Source organism: Symphalangus syndactylus, chromosome 10 (assembly GCF_028878055.3).
Source record: "Symphalangus syndactylus isolate Jambi chromosome 10, NHGRI_mSymSyn1-v2.1_pri, whole genome shotgun sequence".
NCBI classification, from domain to species: domain Eukaryota; kingdom Metazoa; phylum Chordata; class Mammalia; order Primates; family Hylobatidae; genus Symphalangus; species Symphalangus syndactylus.
The window spans coordinates 22,292,230-22,307,075 of record NC_072432.2 but is presented as its reverse complement, the minus strand read 5'-3'; the positions used below and the strand labels follow the sequence as shown (position 1 = coordinate 22,307,075).

General features: G+C 40.3%; 1 protein-coding gene across 1 annotated transcript in view; it reads left to right on the top strand.

Moving 5' to 3' along the window:
* CUBN (cubilin) overlaps positions 1–14,846 on the top strand; it is a 305,495-nt gene that overhangs the window by 199,859 nt on the left and 90,790 nt on the right. Inside the window, exons 40-43 of the mRNA XM_055296673.2 lie at positions 2,360–2,557; positions 6,972–7,118; positions 9,814–10,004; positions 10,165–10,348. Of these exons, the coding sequence (XP_055152648.2) occupies positions 2,360–2,557; positions 6,972–7,118; positions 9,814–10,004; positions 10,165–10,348 (720 nt within the window). The remainder of the gene's footprint in view (positions 1–2,359; positions 2,558–6,971; positions 7,119–9,813; positions 10,005–10,164; positions 10,349–14,846) is intronic.

Sequence of the window (14,846 nt, the reverse complement as noted above, 5' to 3'; positions counted from 1 at the left end):
AAAGTGCTAGAATTACAGGCATGAGCCTCCACATCCATCCTGTCCTATCAGCATTTCTTATACACACACATATATTTATTTTAAATCAACACGTATTTATTGAGAATTTATTATGGATACACTGAGGAGACTAAGAAAGGAAAATGAGATACAATCCCTACTCTCCAGGAGCTTACAAGTAATGGGAACCAGGCATAGTGGCTCATGCCTATAATCCCAGCACTTTGGGAGGCTGAGGCAGGAGGGTTGTTTGAAGCCCAGGAGTTTGAGACCAGCCTGGGCAACAGAGGGAGACTCCATCTCTACAAAAGATTTAAAAAATTAGGTAGGCATGGCGGTGCATGCCTGTAGTCCCAGCTACTCGGGAGGCAGAGGCAGGGGAATCGCTTGAGCCTAGGAATTCAATGCTGCCAGTGAGCAGTGATCATGACACTGCACTCCAGTGAGACCCTGTCCTAAAAATAAATAAATAAATGGTAAAAATAAATAATAAAAGAGATTGGGAAAGAAAAAGCACTCGTATGTCAGTTAAATAATGGTATCGTAATTAAATGGGTAAATGACAAAGCAATTGGTACCAGTAGCAAATAAACAAGGGAAGAAAAATGAGCTTCCTGTGGACTAGGGTCAACTGAAGGAAATTCAATATGTCAAGTAGGAAAAGCAGTCAGTGTGTCAGTCAGGAAAAGCTCAGCCATATGGCGGTAACAAATAATTTCAAACTCTTAGGGGCTGAAAACAACAGGTCTCCTTCTACATGTTCCTCTTGTGTTAACTGGGTGCCTCTCATCATCCATCACTTCCTAACTCAGGCTGTTGGAGCTGCCATTGTCTGTGATATTGCCTGAGACCATGGCAGGAGGCAAAAGAGCCCTTGGATGTCTCGGTTTAAAAGTGCTCAGTGTAAAGTAACACATGCCTTTTGCTCATAGTTCATTGGCCAAAACTGGTCAAATGGCCTCTCTCAGCCACTCGAAGAATGCAGTTCTACCTTGTGTTTGGAAGTGGAGACAAAGGAAATATTTGGCAAACAGCACTAATGACCCACAGTCATTATAACCATATTTTATAAATTCAAGATAAGAAATATTTCATGTAGAGGAAAACCTTAAAATTTGAAGATACTGGATAACATTCAGCATTCAGATTTTCCATGTGAAATTGCTTAAAAAAATCTGTAGCCTACATAGTAATGGGATAAAGAAATTAGGACCTAGTTCTACAACATTTTATATTCACTTCCTGTTGGTCCTGAGAACATTCAAACATATTATGGCATAAAAGTCATACACTTCTGAAATGGTGAAGAATGGATCTCTGAAATCTATTCCTCCATAAAAGTGATGGCAAAAATAATTGTTAAAATCAGCTTTTTGAGAACTCTGGAAATAGACCAAAGCCTTACAACAATCTGAGGCATATTTATTCAAGAAAAATCACTGAATCTCAGTAAGAGTCATTTTTGTGGCATTCTCTTCCTATTCCCATCTCTCTCTCTCTCTCCTCCTAGCTTTGTAGTAGCCTCATGACCACAGTAGCTGTGAAAATGAGCAGCTTTAACAGCCGCGGGTGGTGGGGCTGCAGATGTTCAGAAAACAGCCCATCTCCTCAGCATTGCCATTATTCCAGTTTAACGACTTCCTGGAAAACTGCATTCTCAGGTCTTGTCTTCACAGGACCTGGGCAAGAGCTCACTCTTGTGTAAACAGCCTTGTCCCTGGGGTCTTTGCTGAAAACAATCAGCAACAGCTGTTTCACATCACAACCGTGTGAGGCAGTGACACCAGTTACAGCTAATGAGAAACTGACTAGTAAACTTGAAAGGAAAAAATGGGGAAGGAGATGCCCACTGGGGCTTTGAAAAGCTCCGACATGTTTCTGGAAATCTAGAAGGCCACACACATAAGCCCAGCTGTACACATGCCCAGAAATAGACCCTGAAAGGGCCCTAATCTGTCACCTCAAAATTGCCTAGATATAAATTACATAAGTAACTACGCAAAAATGATAAAGAAACATGAGAAACACAGGAATGAATACAGTTCCACCACAGTAATACAGGGGATCCTCTATGTGTCTTTATTGATGCCTAAATAGTCAGCACTCAATATTAAATGGGTTATATAGCAAAATTATGGTGAAAATGGAGAACACAATGCATTTTTTTACATCAAAGATCAATTACGGAAATTGCAGCTCTCAATCAGTGGGTTACATACGATATTCATTGATTTCTCTGAGAAATTGTTTCAACTGGTTGCTTGTTTTCAGTAGAGGGCTGTCACTTTCAAGTGAAAAAGTGCTATCTAGCGTCTTTTCCATTAGGGCTGTGTCAAAGATGTTGCTTTCTATTCTACAGGTGCTTGTGGTGGCTTCCTGAGGACAGGAGATGCACCCATGTTTCTCTTCTCCCCGGGCTGGCCTGACAGTTACAGTAATAGAGTGGACTGTACGTGGCTCATCCAGGCTCCGGACTCTACCGTGGAACTCAACATCCTTTCCCTGGACATTGAATCTCACCGAACGTGTGCCTATGATAGCCTTGTGATACGAGATGGTGAGAACATTATAAAGAATGCTGAGTTTCAACCCTGACACATATTTACTTCTAGTCCATTACCATCAGACTTGCATACTGCCTCCATCTGTTTGGTTTGGAATTACACAGATATTATGGTCAAGGAAGGCATCAGTACCAGAATTGGCTACAACTTCTGAAGGACATAGGAAAGTATTAAATTACTTGTCACAGAATGTCAGGAATAGCACATTTCTATAAGGAAAAAAGGCTTTTTTAGAGGCTTAAGAAGGAAAGAATAGTCTGAATGTCAACATTGTTCACCTGTCCTATTGAGATACCTCTGAGATAAATATTGATATTTTATATTTCTGGCTGAAAAAAATAATTATAATTGTAATGTGACTGGACACGGTGGTTCACACCATAATCCCAGCATTTTGGGAGGTCGAGGCAGAAGGATCACTTGAGTCCAGGAGCTCAAGACCAGCCTGGGCAGCAGAATGAGACCCTGTCTCTAAAATAAGAAGAATGTAAAATAGTAATGTATTCATTTCTCTTTGTGCCCTGAATCTGGGTAGAATAGGTAGAATTAAGGAGTGATATTGTTGTATTCTTTCCTCTGTACACAGGCATGGTGTTGCTATGTGACATAAAATTAGAGAAATAAATATTGCTGATGTATGCCTTATACAAAATTGGGCTTCACAGTTTGCATGGACTGGAATGAAGGAGGACAGCAGAAAGGCCACATCCTCCACATCAGTATTTCTCAGTGTGGCCCCCAGATCCACAGCATCATTTGTTAGATGTGCACATTCTCAGCAAAAAGAAACATGTTTGCCTTTGGCCCACAGGTTGCTAGTGTGCAAGATCTTTTCTCCCTTATCCCTGATCCCTAGAGCCCTGCTGAGTGAGAAAAACTGAATGGTGGAGGTGCTTTATGTCCCTTCTGTAGAGGCAGGACACTAAGTAGAGACTCAAGTCAATCATACACACATGATGAGATGTCAAAGTGTGACTCTCCCCCATTTTCCCATCAGCAATTGGCTATCAGCATGTTGCACAGAGGAGCATCAAAGCACCAGAATACTCTCTTCCCATCTAAGCCTTCCTGTGCATATTGAAATTTAAAACTTTTCATGTAATGGAAAGGATGTGTCCTTGCACACATATTCTAGTGTTCAGAACCTACTAGAAGCTTTAAAAAGTGTCTTCAAAGGAAATCTTCAGTAGGTAACTGCATCAATGAAGTAAATTACGCTTATTCTTTTAAAATCACATTCCATTGAGTTGTTTTTGTTTCATCACTAACTTCTCTTGGAAGCAGGGAGACTGGGGAGCAGTCCTTTTTTCCTGTGTGGCCTTGCACAGGTCACTAAGTGGCTCCAAACCCGTTCTATCTGTGAGATAGACAAATACCTCTCTCACAGGCTTTTTCTGAGGATTTAGGAAAGTAATAAATACATTTTTTTAAGCAAAAGTACAAGCATTTTGTAGATGACGAATTTGGAATAGTTTAGATTTCAGTTTACTTAGATGGAAATTTCTAAGAGAGGTTTAATCAGTGTCCTTGCTCAGGCACACGGCGGCTTGAAAGAGCTAAAGAAACTAAGGTGCGTGCCAAAATGACACAAATATTTTAAATTGGTTGTGCGGACTTTCCGTATGGATTCCTTTTTATGCACTGGCAATGTGGGTAGATGCTCAATAAGGTTCCTTCCTTCCTCATTTGTTTAATTATTTATTCAAGAAATAGTTATTGAGTGCCTAGTCTGTGTCAGTTGGTGGGTATTGTAGTCATTTACACATTGTTAGCATATTTTTATGACTAAATTTTAAATTCCACTTCAATTATTTGTTCTTTGCCCAGCTAGCCTTTTGCTTCTGAGTAGCAGAAGCATGTAACATTCTGAAGCAAATATCTAAAGCCAACTGGCCACAGACAAAGATACTTATAGGCTATTCCTGCTCATGCAATTGGCCTGTCATCACAGGCCTTTTGCTGTATGGAGGCTGTGAACCTTCCTGGGCTACCCCAGAGAGGGTCATGCAGCATTCTTGGGAGAAATGAGTCACTGTCCCACCTCCTTGTTCATTTTATAGAGTTGCTGTAGTTCAAAATGAATCAGTTTCCTCCAGACCACACACCTACCCATTCTGTATACCGAAGATTTCTCCAAACTGAGATTCCATGAAACTACATTGGTCCTAGAAAAACTTTTAAATAGAAAAGAAATTGTATAAAAAATCAGTAATCCTTTAATCTAGTTCCAGATCTTAAGCGTACGTTCTTCATGAACTTAGATAAATCATTTAATAGCATGGTTTTGGGGCATCTGAGGTTAATCTACAAAGGTTAACATCACTGTTAACTTCTATCTCTATGCCCTTGCATGCAGCAAAGAGACTTGTATCTCCTGTAAGATTCAGTTCCTCATATACAAAATGAGGATAAAAATAAATGCCTACCTAATAGTGTCACTGTGAAGATAAAATCAGATAGTACATGTGAAGCACTTAAAGGGGTATATAGTCATTGCTCAATAAATGTCAGTCTTGAATAATCTTGGGGCCTCAGTGTCTATATCTGTAAAATGAAGAGGTTGGACTAGAGAAAGAATTCCCAAGTTGCCTTCTAGTGCTAGCTTTTACTCTTCTTTGACTTCCCCTCCCCTTTAAAGATTAGGCTGCAATCCATATGTTGAGGTTTTGGAAGGCTCCAGAAATACCCCAGTACTCAGTATGAAGACTGAAGGGGTGGGTGGGCAAGTAACAAACCATCTGTGATTTTTGGGTCATCTTCCCGCTAATGAGTGGGCTAATCAACAAGCAGTTATTTTGAGACAAGCATTGTTTCACCAGATGATCTGGAGTGAATTTTAGAAAAGAAATAAAAATCAGTAGACTCAACTCAGTTTCATCCAGTGATAAAATATACATGTGAATGAATGACATATAATAAACTTCAAAATTTTGTAGTACAGGTAATCAGAGAATAAGTCAAGAAAAAATAATATTGGGCGAAATGTGTAGCAAAATAGCATAATGAAGTGCACTTACTATAAATGCAAAGGAAGTATAAGAGATACATTTTTGAATTACAAAGAACACAAAAGTTTCCAGAGATCAGAAACCCTCCAAAGAATGCCATTTCGAGCATTTTGTATTTATAAGTCTGCCATTACATTTGTAATTACAAGAATAGAAAATAACTTATTTTCTAAAGTAGTTAATAATGAATGAGTTTCAAGTTGTAGTCAGTGCCACAAAGAATCCATGTGGCTGGTTGTATAAAAGGGTATATTTACTCGTGTCTCATATTCTATTTTTGTTTTTTATAAACTTGAAATTTATTAATTCTCTGCCTTAGGACAAAAGAAAAAAAAACAACATTTTTCCCAGCCACGGCATCCAAGTCTGCTATAATCCCCTTTGCTCCATTTTGGTTTCAGCCGGCACAAGGGCTTTGATCAAAGCTTGTATCCAAGATAATCAAGATGAAAGGAGACTTGAGGTGCCCCTGCTGTCCTTTGTTTCTCTGTGGGGGTGGGGCACAGTTGCTGGAACTCTTCTCTCACCCTCCACACAAGTGTGTGGTTGTTTTTATACCAAAACAAACAAAAGCAATGAACAAACACAAATGAAAAGTTTTCTTTAAAAAAAACCCACTGGCACTGAAGAAAGGGCGTATAAAATTGCATACCTTTTGGTGAATGACATGTAACATTAGTGTAGGATCTGAGGTCAAAGAGCCAACTTATTTTTTTTCTTTTACCTACTTGACCTTCAGCAATCAGAGTAACTGAGGTCAGAGTCTCTAATCGACACACATATCATCACTGGGCCTCCATCGCTTCCCAATCCCAGGTACTCTGATTTTGAGTTTTAGTGACAGGGAGAACTGGCAGCCAGTTTTTAGAAAGACAGTGGAAACTGTCAAAGATGTCTTTATCAAAAAGGGTAAAGAACCCAGCACTTTGGGAGGCTGAGGAGGGCGGATCACTTGAGATGAGGAGTTCAAGACCAGCCTGGCCAACATGGTAAACCCCCCGCCTCTACTAAAAATACAATAATTAGCCAGAAGTAGTGGTGCACCCCTATAAAACCAGCTACTCAGGAGGCTGAGGCAGGAGAATCGCTTGAACCCGGGAGGCAGAGGTTGCATTAAGCCGAGATTGTGCCACTGCACTCCAACCTGGGCAACAGAGGAAGACTCCATCTCAAAAAAAAGGGGGGGGTGGGGGTAAAGAAAAGGGCAGGAAGCACCATTGCAAGCTGGAGCCAAAATGATATCACCCCTGAGGGGTCCTTCTTTTTGAGAATCCCATTATCTCCTACGAATCCTGATGTTCTGAGAAAAATGTGTGAGCTGCTTTGGCTAAGCTGCAAATGATTGTAGAGTAGATTCTCAAGACTGTATTTTCATGTTGTTCCCTTTCTTTCAACGTAGGAGACAATAACTTGGCCCAGCAGCTAGCAGTTCTCTGTGGCAGAGAGATCCCTGGGCCCATCCGGTCTACTGGAGAGTACATGTTCATCCGCTTCACCACGGACTCCAGTGTAACCAGGGCAGGCTTCAATGCATCCTTTCACAAGAGTAATGAGTTCAAATATTTTTTAATCCCATGTTATCTCCTCTCTTTTTCCCTCTCTTTCTCTCTTCCTAATATAATTTTTTTGGGCACCAGGACACAAGACAAGTCAGAGGACATGGGTCTCTGCCCAGGCTCTGGAAGGCTGGCTCCCCTTACATCAATGCTGAGTCCTGATCCAAAGCACTGGGGCCAAGTCGTACAAAAGTGTGCTGCCTTCAGGTCTCTGGTGGGGCATCTTCGCTCCAAAGGAGGTGTGTCCAGGGAATGCATGAGAGAGAGCTTTAAAGCAATTTTTCAGCCTAGCTGAGGGCTGGAACTAGATAGAGCACAGCTCATATCCATAACTCATCGAAGGAGCAAAGCATCATCATTTATCCTCATAATTACATGGTTGAAGTCATCCATCTGAGGGTTGGCAGGAAGAATTTGTTGCTCTTGAAATATGAATTTGGTGAGTCAAAAGTGGGCACCGTATATGGGATACCATCATGCACAGTATGATTGAGACTTTTCAAACTTGACATGTGAAGTCCAGTAACAGCCTTAAATCCAAACTAAATGAAAGGTAATAAAGTAGTCCAAGGAAGAGTGAAAGATTCTCATGTTTTCAATCGAAAAACATAATTTTAAAGTAGATTCTCAATCTAACATTAAAAATTAATCTACTATTTCCTCCTTGCTTATATATACCTTTTATAAAGTAGGGAGCAACTGAAGATAAGTTGTGTTCCTCACGCTCAAGGGAGGCAGGCTGCATAGTGGCTTAAGAGCATGGGCTTTGGAACTAGACCTAAGATGCATTTTCACCTCTACAATTTAACTAGCTGTGTGAGATGTCTGCCCTTACTGGTGAGCTTCTAGTCCCTGACAACTGGAGAATTAATGCCTCCTCCTTTCATCCTCTTCCTTTATCTCCTGCCCTCTCACTCTCATGTATACATTAATATGTATCACAACTCATTATACATACATACATGTATACATATGTATGTATATAGTAAGGGTAGAACCATTGTAATTGATTTATATGTGTATGTATATGTGTCTTTATATATGTATATAATATATATAAATATGTGTGTGTATCTATGTATATATACATACTTGGCAGCTCCTGGTCTAGAATGTATTTCAAATTTAACCTGTGAGTGGTATAATGGACTTTGGAGACTCAGAAGCGGGGAGGATGAATGGGGTATGAGGGATAAAAAACTACATATTGGGTGTAATGTATACTAGTCAGGGAACCAGTGCACTAAAATCTAGACTTCATCAGTATGCAATTCATCCATGTAACGAAAAACCACTTGGATCCCAATTAGATAGATAGATAAATAGATGATAGATAGATAGATAACAAACAATTTCACCTTTGAAAGTTGAACACTTTATTCCCACCCTTTTCCACGCCACCACCCCCCAATTCTACACTCCTCATAATCTTAGCAAATGGAAAGTACATTTTTCTCATTATTTAAGTCAAAAATCTTGATGTTATTTTTGACTTTTCTGTTTGTCTCACACTTAACCATCAACAAATCACACTGGCTCTACCCTCACAATGTATCTAGATTCCAACCACGCCTCTCCATTTCTGTTGCTACCAGCCTAGCCCATGCACCTATCATCTCTCCTTGGCCTCAGGCGGTCCCCTCCTTATTGGACACTCTGCTCCTGCTCTTCCCTGTCCTCCACCCCTTGCAGCCTAAGGACTGCACATAGAGTGATATTTTCAAACTTAAGTGAGATCATGCCATTCTGATCCCCAAAACCCTTCAACGTCTTCCTCTTCTTTTTTTTTTTTTTTTTTTTAAGACAGAGTCTTGCTCTGTTGCCCAGGCTGGAGTGCAGTGGCGCGATCTCAGCTCACTGCAAGCTCCGCCTCTCGGGTTCACGCCATTCTCCTGCCTCAGCCTCCCCAGTAGCTGGGACTACAGGCGCCCACAACCGTGCCCGGCTAATTTTTTTTTGTATTTTTAGTAGAGATGGGGTTTCACCGTGGTCTCGATCTCCTGACCTCGTGATCCACCCGCCTCGGCCTCCCATAGTACTGGGATTACAGGTGTGAGCTACCACGCCCGGCCCCTCTTCTTACTCAGAATAAATCTTTTCAGTTTCCTGCATGACCTAGCCATGCTACCTTTGGAATCTCTCATTCTGCCTCATCCATTCTGACTTCCATGATGTACCTCTAACACATCAAGCCTTTACACTAACTGTTTCCTGAACTGGAATATTTTCTCCCCCATAACCATCTGGCTTGATCCTTCATTTCATTCATGTCTCTGCTAAGATGTTACTCCAATGACGTGGCTTTTCTAACTTAACTTTAATAACAATAAAGTACCCTTCTCCCTCTTCTCATCCATTTTTCTTTATAGAATTTATCACCATCTCACATATCATGTATTTGTTTATTGTATGTCTTCCCCATCTATAAAGAAATCTTTATGAAAGCGGGTAATTTGTCTTGATTACTTACCTCTGTATCCCAGATCTCAACGACCACCACAAACTGAGTAGCCAATAGCATGTGCTCAATACATGCTTGTTATCATCATCATTTCCTGCACTCTGGCTTTATTTTGAAGCACTTTTATTGCCTCCCTTTGAAAACCCCCCAAGAAAACTAAGAAAGCATAAAAATCCAGCTGCCAATGCTATTTAAATAACCGACCTTTGTTTCTTTGTGGGAAGGCTGCGGTGGCTATTTGCATGCAGACAGAGGGATCATCACGTCCCCCAAGTATCCGGAGACTTACCCATCCAACCTCAACTGTTCTTGGCACGTCCTGGTCCAAAGTGGCCTGACCATTGCTGTCCATTTTGAACAAACTTTCCAGATTCCAAATGGAGATTCTTCTTGCAACCAGGGGGATTACTTGGTGGTAGGTCTTGCTTGCTACCCTTTCTAATTACATTTTCCATAGACTTCATTCAGAAAACAAAATGATGATTTTTCTCTCCTGGGACATAAATGGATAAGAATTACGTACTCCTTCTTTTGCAATGTAAAGGAGTTGATGCAATTTTAATTTGTCTTTCCAGCTAAGAAATGGTCCTGATATCTATTCTCCACCCTTGGGACGCCCTGGAGGAAATGGTCATTTCTGTGGCAGTCATGCTTCATCAACTCTGTTCACCTCGGATAATCAAATGTTTGTTCAGTTTATTTCTGATCACAGTAATGAAGGGCAAGGATTTAAGATCAAATACGAGGCAAAGAGTTTAGGTAAGCATTTTTACTGAGAATTATATCTACTTTTCCTGCAATTGCTTGATCTTCTTTGATATAAAGTGTTCTTTCCTGAACTAACAGTAATAGAATTAATAAGAATACCTACTATCAAGTACTTATTATATTTGATACATTCAGTATCTCATCGTGACTACTTTTCAAGTAAAGTATCATTATTTCCATTTTAAAGATAAGTAAAATGAGGCTTGGACTTTTCTAAGGCCACATACCTAATTAGTGACCAAAGTGAAATTTTCCATAAGATAAACTATTCTTCTTGATCCCTGAAATTCCTTAGACCTTTCCATTGTAATATGTCTAATTGTAAGTTAATTCTAGTTACAGAAACATTATAAGACTTACATTTACCTTATTTTATAATAATTTGTATGCTGTTTTTAAAAGAACACATAATTTTTTGATTCTATTATTACTGATTTAATTATATATTACATGATATCCTTAATTGCTTGTACTAATTACACTTGATTATAATTGCATTTAATTCTACTGTAATGATTTGATTTTGATGACATTTGCTTTTTAGTAATGTTTAATTGAATAAATAAATAAGTAAATAGGCATCACTTCAAAAAAAGGGAGTAATGTCAGTAGAAAGTAATATAATAATAAATTTTTGCTTTGTCCCACCTGAATTTAGATAATATAGATTTCAAAATGATCCTATGACTTGAATCCCAGATTCATATATTTATATATATATAAAAATGGAATCATATGTTTTATTGCACATTGTATGAGGTTTAAAGTCAACATGGTTTCTTCATTTTGATAAAAGAGATGAATAAGAGTCTTCACCAACTGACACACAAAAATAAGCGAATAGCTTGAGTAAGGTCCAAAACACCAGGGAAGGAGCTTTGGTCACTTCCCAGAGCTCTGGCACAAGGAGGGAGCTTTAATGCAGCTCTGTGGGCACCTGTACCATTGCTTTCTAAGCTGGGACCTTCTTATCCCTCCATCTCTTGATGCTGAGCTTTGCAGCTGAGTCATGAATGGGCAGTTTTCACCTGGTACCAAAGCATTTCAAGAGTAGCAGTGTCTTGAGTCTAGTGAGTAGACGTCAGCCCATCCTGCATAACTCTACTCTTCTGTTTTTGTTTATAATAGACTCAGTCTTTTTTTTCTTTCTTGAGACAGGGTCTCTCTGTCGCCCAGTCTGGAGTACAGTGGCACGATCTCAGCTCACTGCAACCTCTGCCTCCCAGGCTCAAGTGATTTCCTGACCCATCCTCCCTAGTAGCTGGGATTATAGGCATGCACCGTCGTGCCCAGCTAATTTTTGTACTTCTGGTAAATATGGGATTTCACCATGTTGCCCAGGCTGGTCTTGAACTCCTGAGCTCAGGTGAGCCACCTGCCTCAGCTTCCCAAAGTGCTAGGATTACTGGAGTGAGCCACCATCCTCAGCCAATAGACTCAGTTTGATTTATATTTTTAAAGTCAACATTTAGTGGTAATTCAGATACACTAAGAGCCTCTTCTGTTCCTTTGTGGATTCACTGTTCATGCAAGTATGGTTATGGCCATTACTTTCTCCCTGTCTTTCTTGAAGCTTGTTATGACAGCTGTTAACATCAGACTTAAAAGTCTTTTGATTTCACAACCTGTTCTTGGCAACCTGAAACAGCAGCATCACTGTTATTTCTCTCTACTTACCAACTCAACCATGTTCCATAACTATAGCCAGCCTTCTACTTCCCACATCTATCTGGCTATCTTCCCACCATATCTATTTCCATGCCACTCCATTTCTCAGCCTTTAACCTAGGTCCTTTTGTGAACATTTTTCGACATCAAATCACCTAGTTTTATACCATTTTTCTCCAGAGACACTCCTTCGCTATGGTTGATTGAGATTTCTAGGACCCTGTGGTAGTTGCCTTTTATTCTCACCTGATTAATTGGCCTATTTATTAATTAATCAAACATTTACAAGGTGTTTCACATCATGCAAACCACCGAGTTCTGCCAAGGAGTTCACAGTGTGGTAGAGGAGACAGGCAAGCAAAGGCACAATTACAACATGATATAAGGCTGGGCACGGTGGTTCATGCCTGTAATCCCGGCACTTTGAGAAGCCAAGGCAGGAGGATCACTTGAGCTTAGGAGTTTGAGAACAACCTGGGCAACATAGAAAGACCTTAGTTTTCAAAGTAGCTAAACATGGTGGCGCACTTCTGTGGTTTCAGCTGCTCAGTAAGCTGAGTTGGGAGGATCACTTGAGCCTGGCAAGTTGAGGCTGCAGTCAGCCGTGATCATACCACTGCACTCCAGCCTAGGTGACAAAGCAAGACCCTGTCTCAAAGGAAGAAAAAAGAAGAGCGTGGTATATGGTATAATAAGTGCTAGAAAGAGGAATGCACAGAACAGAAACATCTACTTCAGCCCAGGACATCAGAGAGGGCTCCAGGGGAAGTGGATGGTGAGATTTGCCCATCAGTGATAAAAAGATATGAATGCGTAGAAAGTCTCAATGTTACAAGTCATATTCAATAATTTGAAAGAATTCACTACTGCTAGAGAACAGAGTCAAAAAGAGGTAAGCATAATAGTGATGAAGCAGGCAGGAATCACTGTGCTCAGGGCCCTGGATACCACCCTAAGTTAGTGAAGATGTTAATCAAAAGGTTATGGGAGGCATTGGAAGATTTTGCTCCAAAACCTGAACAATGTGATCAGATTAAAAACACGAATGTAGCTGCAACACCGAAAACATTGGAGGCGGGGAAGACTGAAGAGAGAGAGACCAGATGAAAGAGTAATTTAGGGAAAAAAATTACTCCCTGAACTAAGGCAATGGCAGTAAGAAGGTAGGAGAGAGGGCATATCAAAGATATCATAAATACGGGATTGGGTGAATTTGGAGGCCAGTTGGATGTGAGGCAGGAGGGAAGGGGTGGGAGGAACCTTAGGAGCAGTTGTTAGGTTTTTGTCTGGGTGGATCCATTCTTCCCACAGACATTTAAGAACTTTCCATGGGACAAACACTGTATCAGGCCCCGGGGATGTGGCAGTAAACAAACAAAATCCATGTCCTCATGGAGCCTAATTCTAGTGTTAAGACGCAGACAATAAATAAGTAAAATGTATAATATGCCATATGATGAAAGGTATCAAGGAGAAAAATAAGGCAGTAAGAGTGGATAGAGAGTATCCATAGGAAGAGGGGCTGATGCTGTCATCAGCAGACTCAGGTATGGAGCTCTGGATGACGAGCAAATGAGAGTATTCATTTGAGACAAGTTCAGTCTGAAATCTCTGAATTACCTCCATTGGAGATGCCCAGTAAGTGGTCAGAGCAGGAGTCTCGAGGTCAGAACAGGGGTCTAGACTGAATCTGTAAATACGGGAATAATCAACAGACTGCTTATCATTTAAGTCATGAAGATGTATGACAGCAACTGGGGAATTATTCAGAGTGAGATGAAAGGCTTACAGGAGGATTCCTGAGGGCCTCCAGCAATGTCAGGGAAGGCCTGGAGAGATGCGCCCAAGAGCCGGAGGAAGAATGATGTGAAGAGTAAAAGGAAGAGAAGAGCTTGGTGTCACAGAAGCCAAGGGACAAAAATGTAAAGAAGGACGATGTGATCAACCGTGTTAAATGCTGTGGACATAAAATAAGAATTTCAAAAGTTCTTTGGGCATATAGCTGTGAGGTGACTTGGGAGAACATGAGTGCTTTCATAGGGTTGAAGAAGGAAGGGCGAAAAGAGAGAAAGAGAGAGACAGACAGACAGATAGAGAGAGAGATTAAATAGAGCAGGATCCTGGAGGAGACAATACGATGGGAACTTGATCCAGAGATAAAGGAAGTTAATGTACAGAGGGAAAAATAGAGCATAGAGATGCAGATTAATTTATTGAGGATAGTAACAAATTAGGGGTAACAAATGGAAGGGATTCTCATCTGATTTCTTCTACTTTCTTTGTAAAGTGGAGCCTAATGTAATGTGCTTAGAATCAAGAGGAAATGGGGAAAGTCAAGGCTTTAGGGAGTAAAGTTCCAAACAGCCATTGTAGTTTATATGAAAAGTAATGGGTGAATTGCTCGGCGGTGTTGAGATGGGAGAACATATATTTGCAAGGGGCATCAATTTCCATGAATGAATGGCTTGAATTGAACACAACCACAGAGTTGGTATTTTGCAAGGGAAGTTTGAATGAAAGACACGAAGCAAGGGAGTTGGAGCTCATCAAAGGGATTTGCAATTCAGAGTTTCAGAGATGGGGGAGTTGGAAGTATTGACAGAATTCAGGATGTGACTATAAGTGGGTGAGTGACAGTGGACATAAATGTTCTAGAGTTGAGCAGATCAAGTATGTGTATGGCTAAGTGATTGGACAGGTTAATTTCATTGGCATTGTAAGTAGTTTTACTCGTATCTGGTTTGTTTGTTGAAAATGCCAAAGAGTATTTATTGATAATAGAAAAATATTTTGTGATAATACTTTGGTTTTTTAGAAAAGA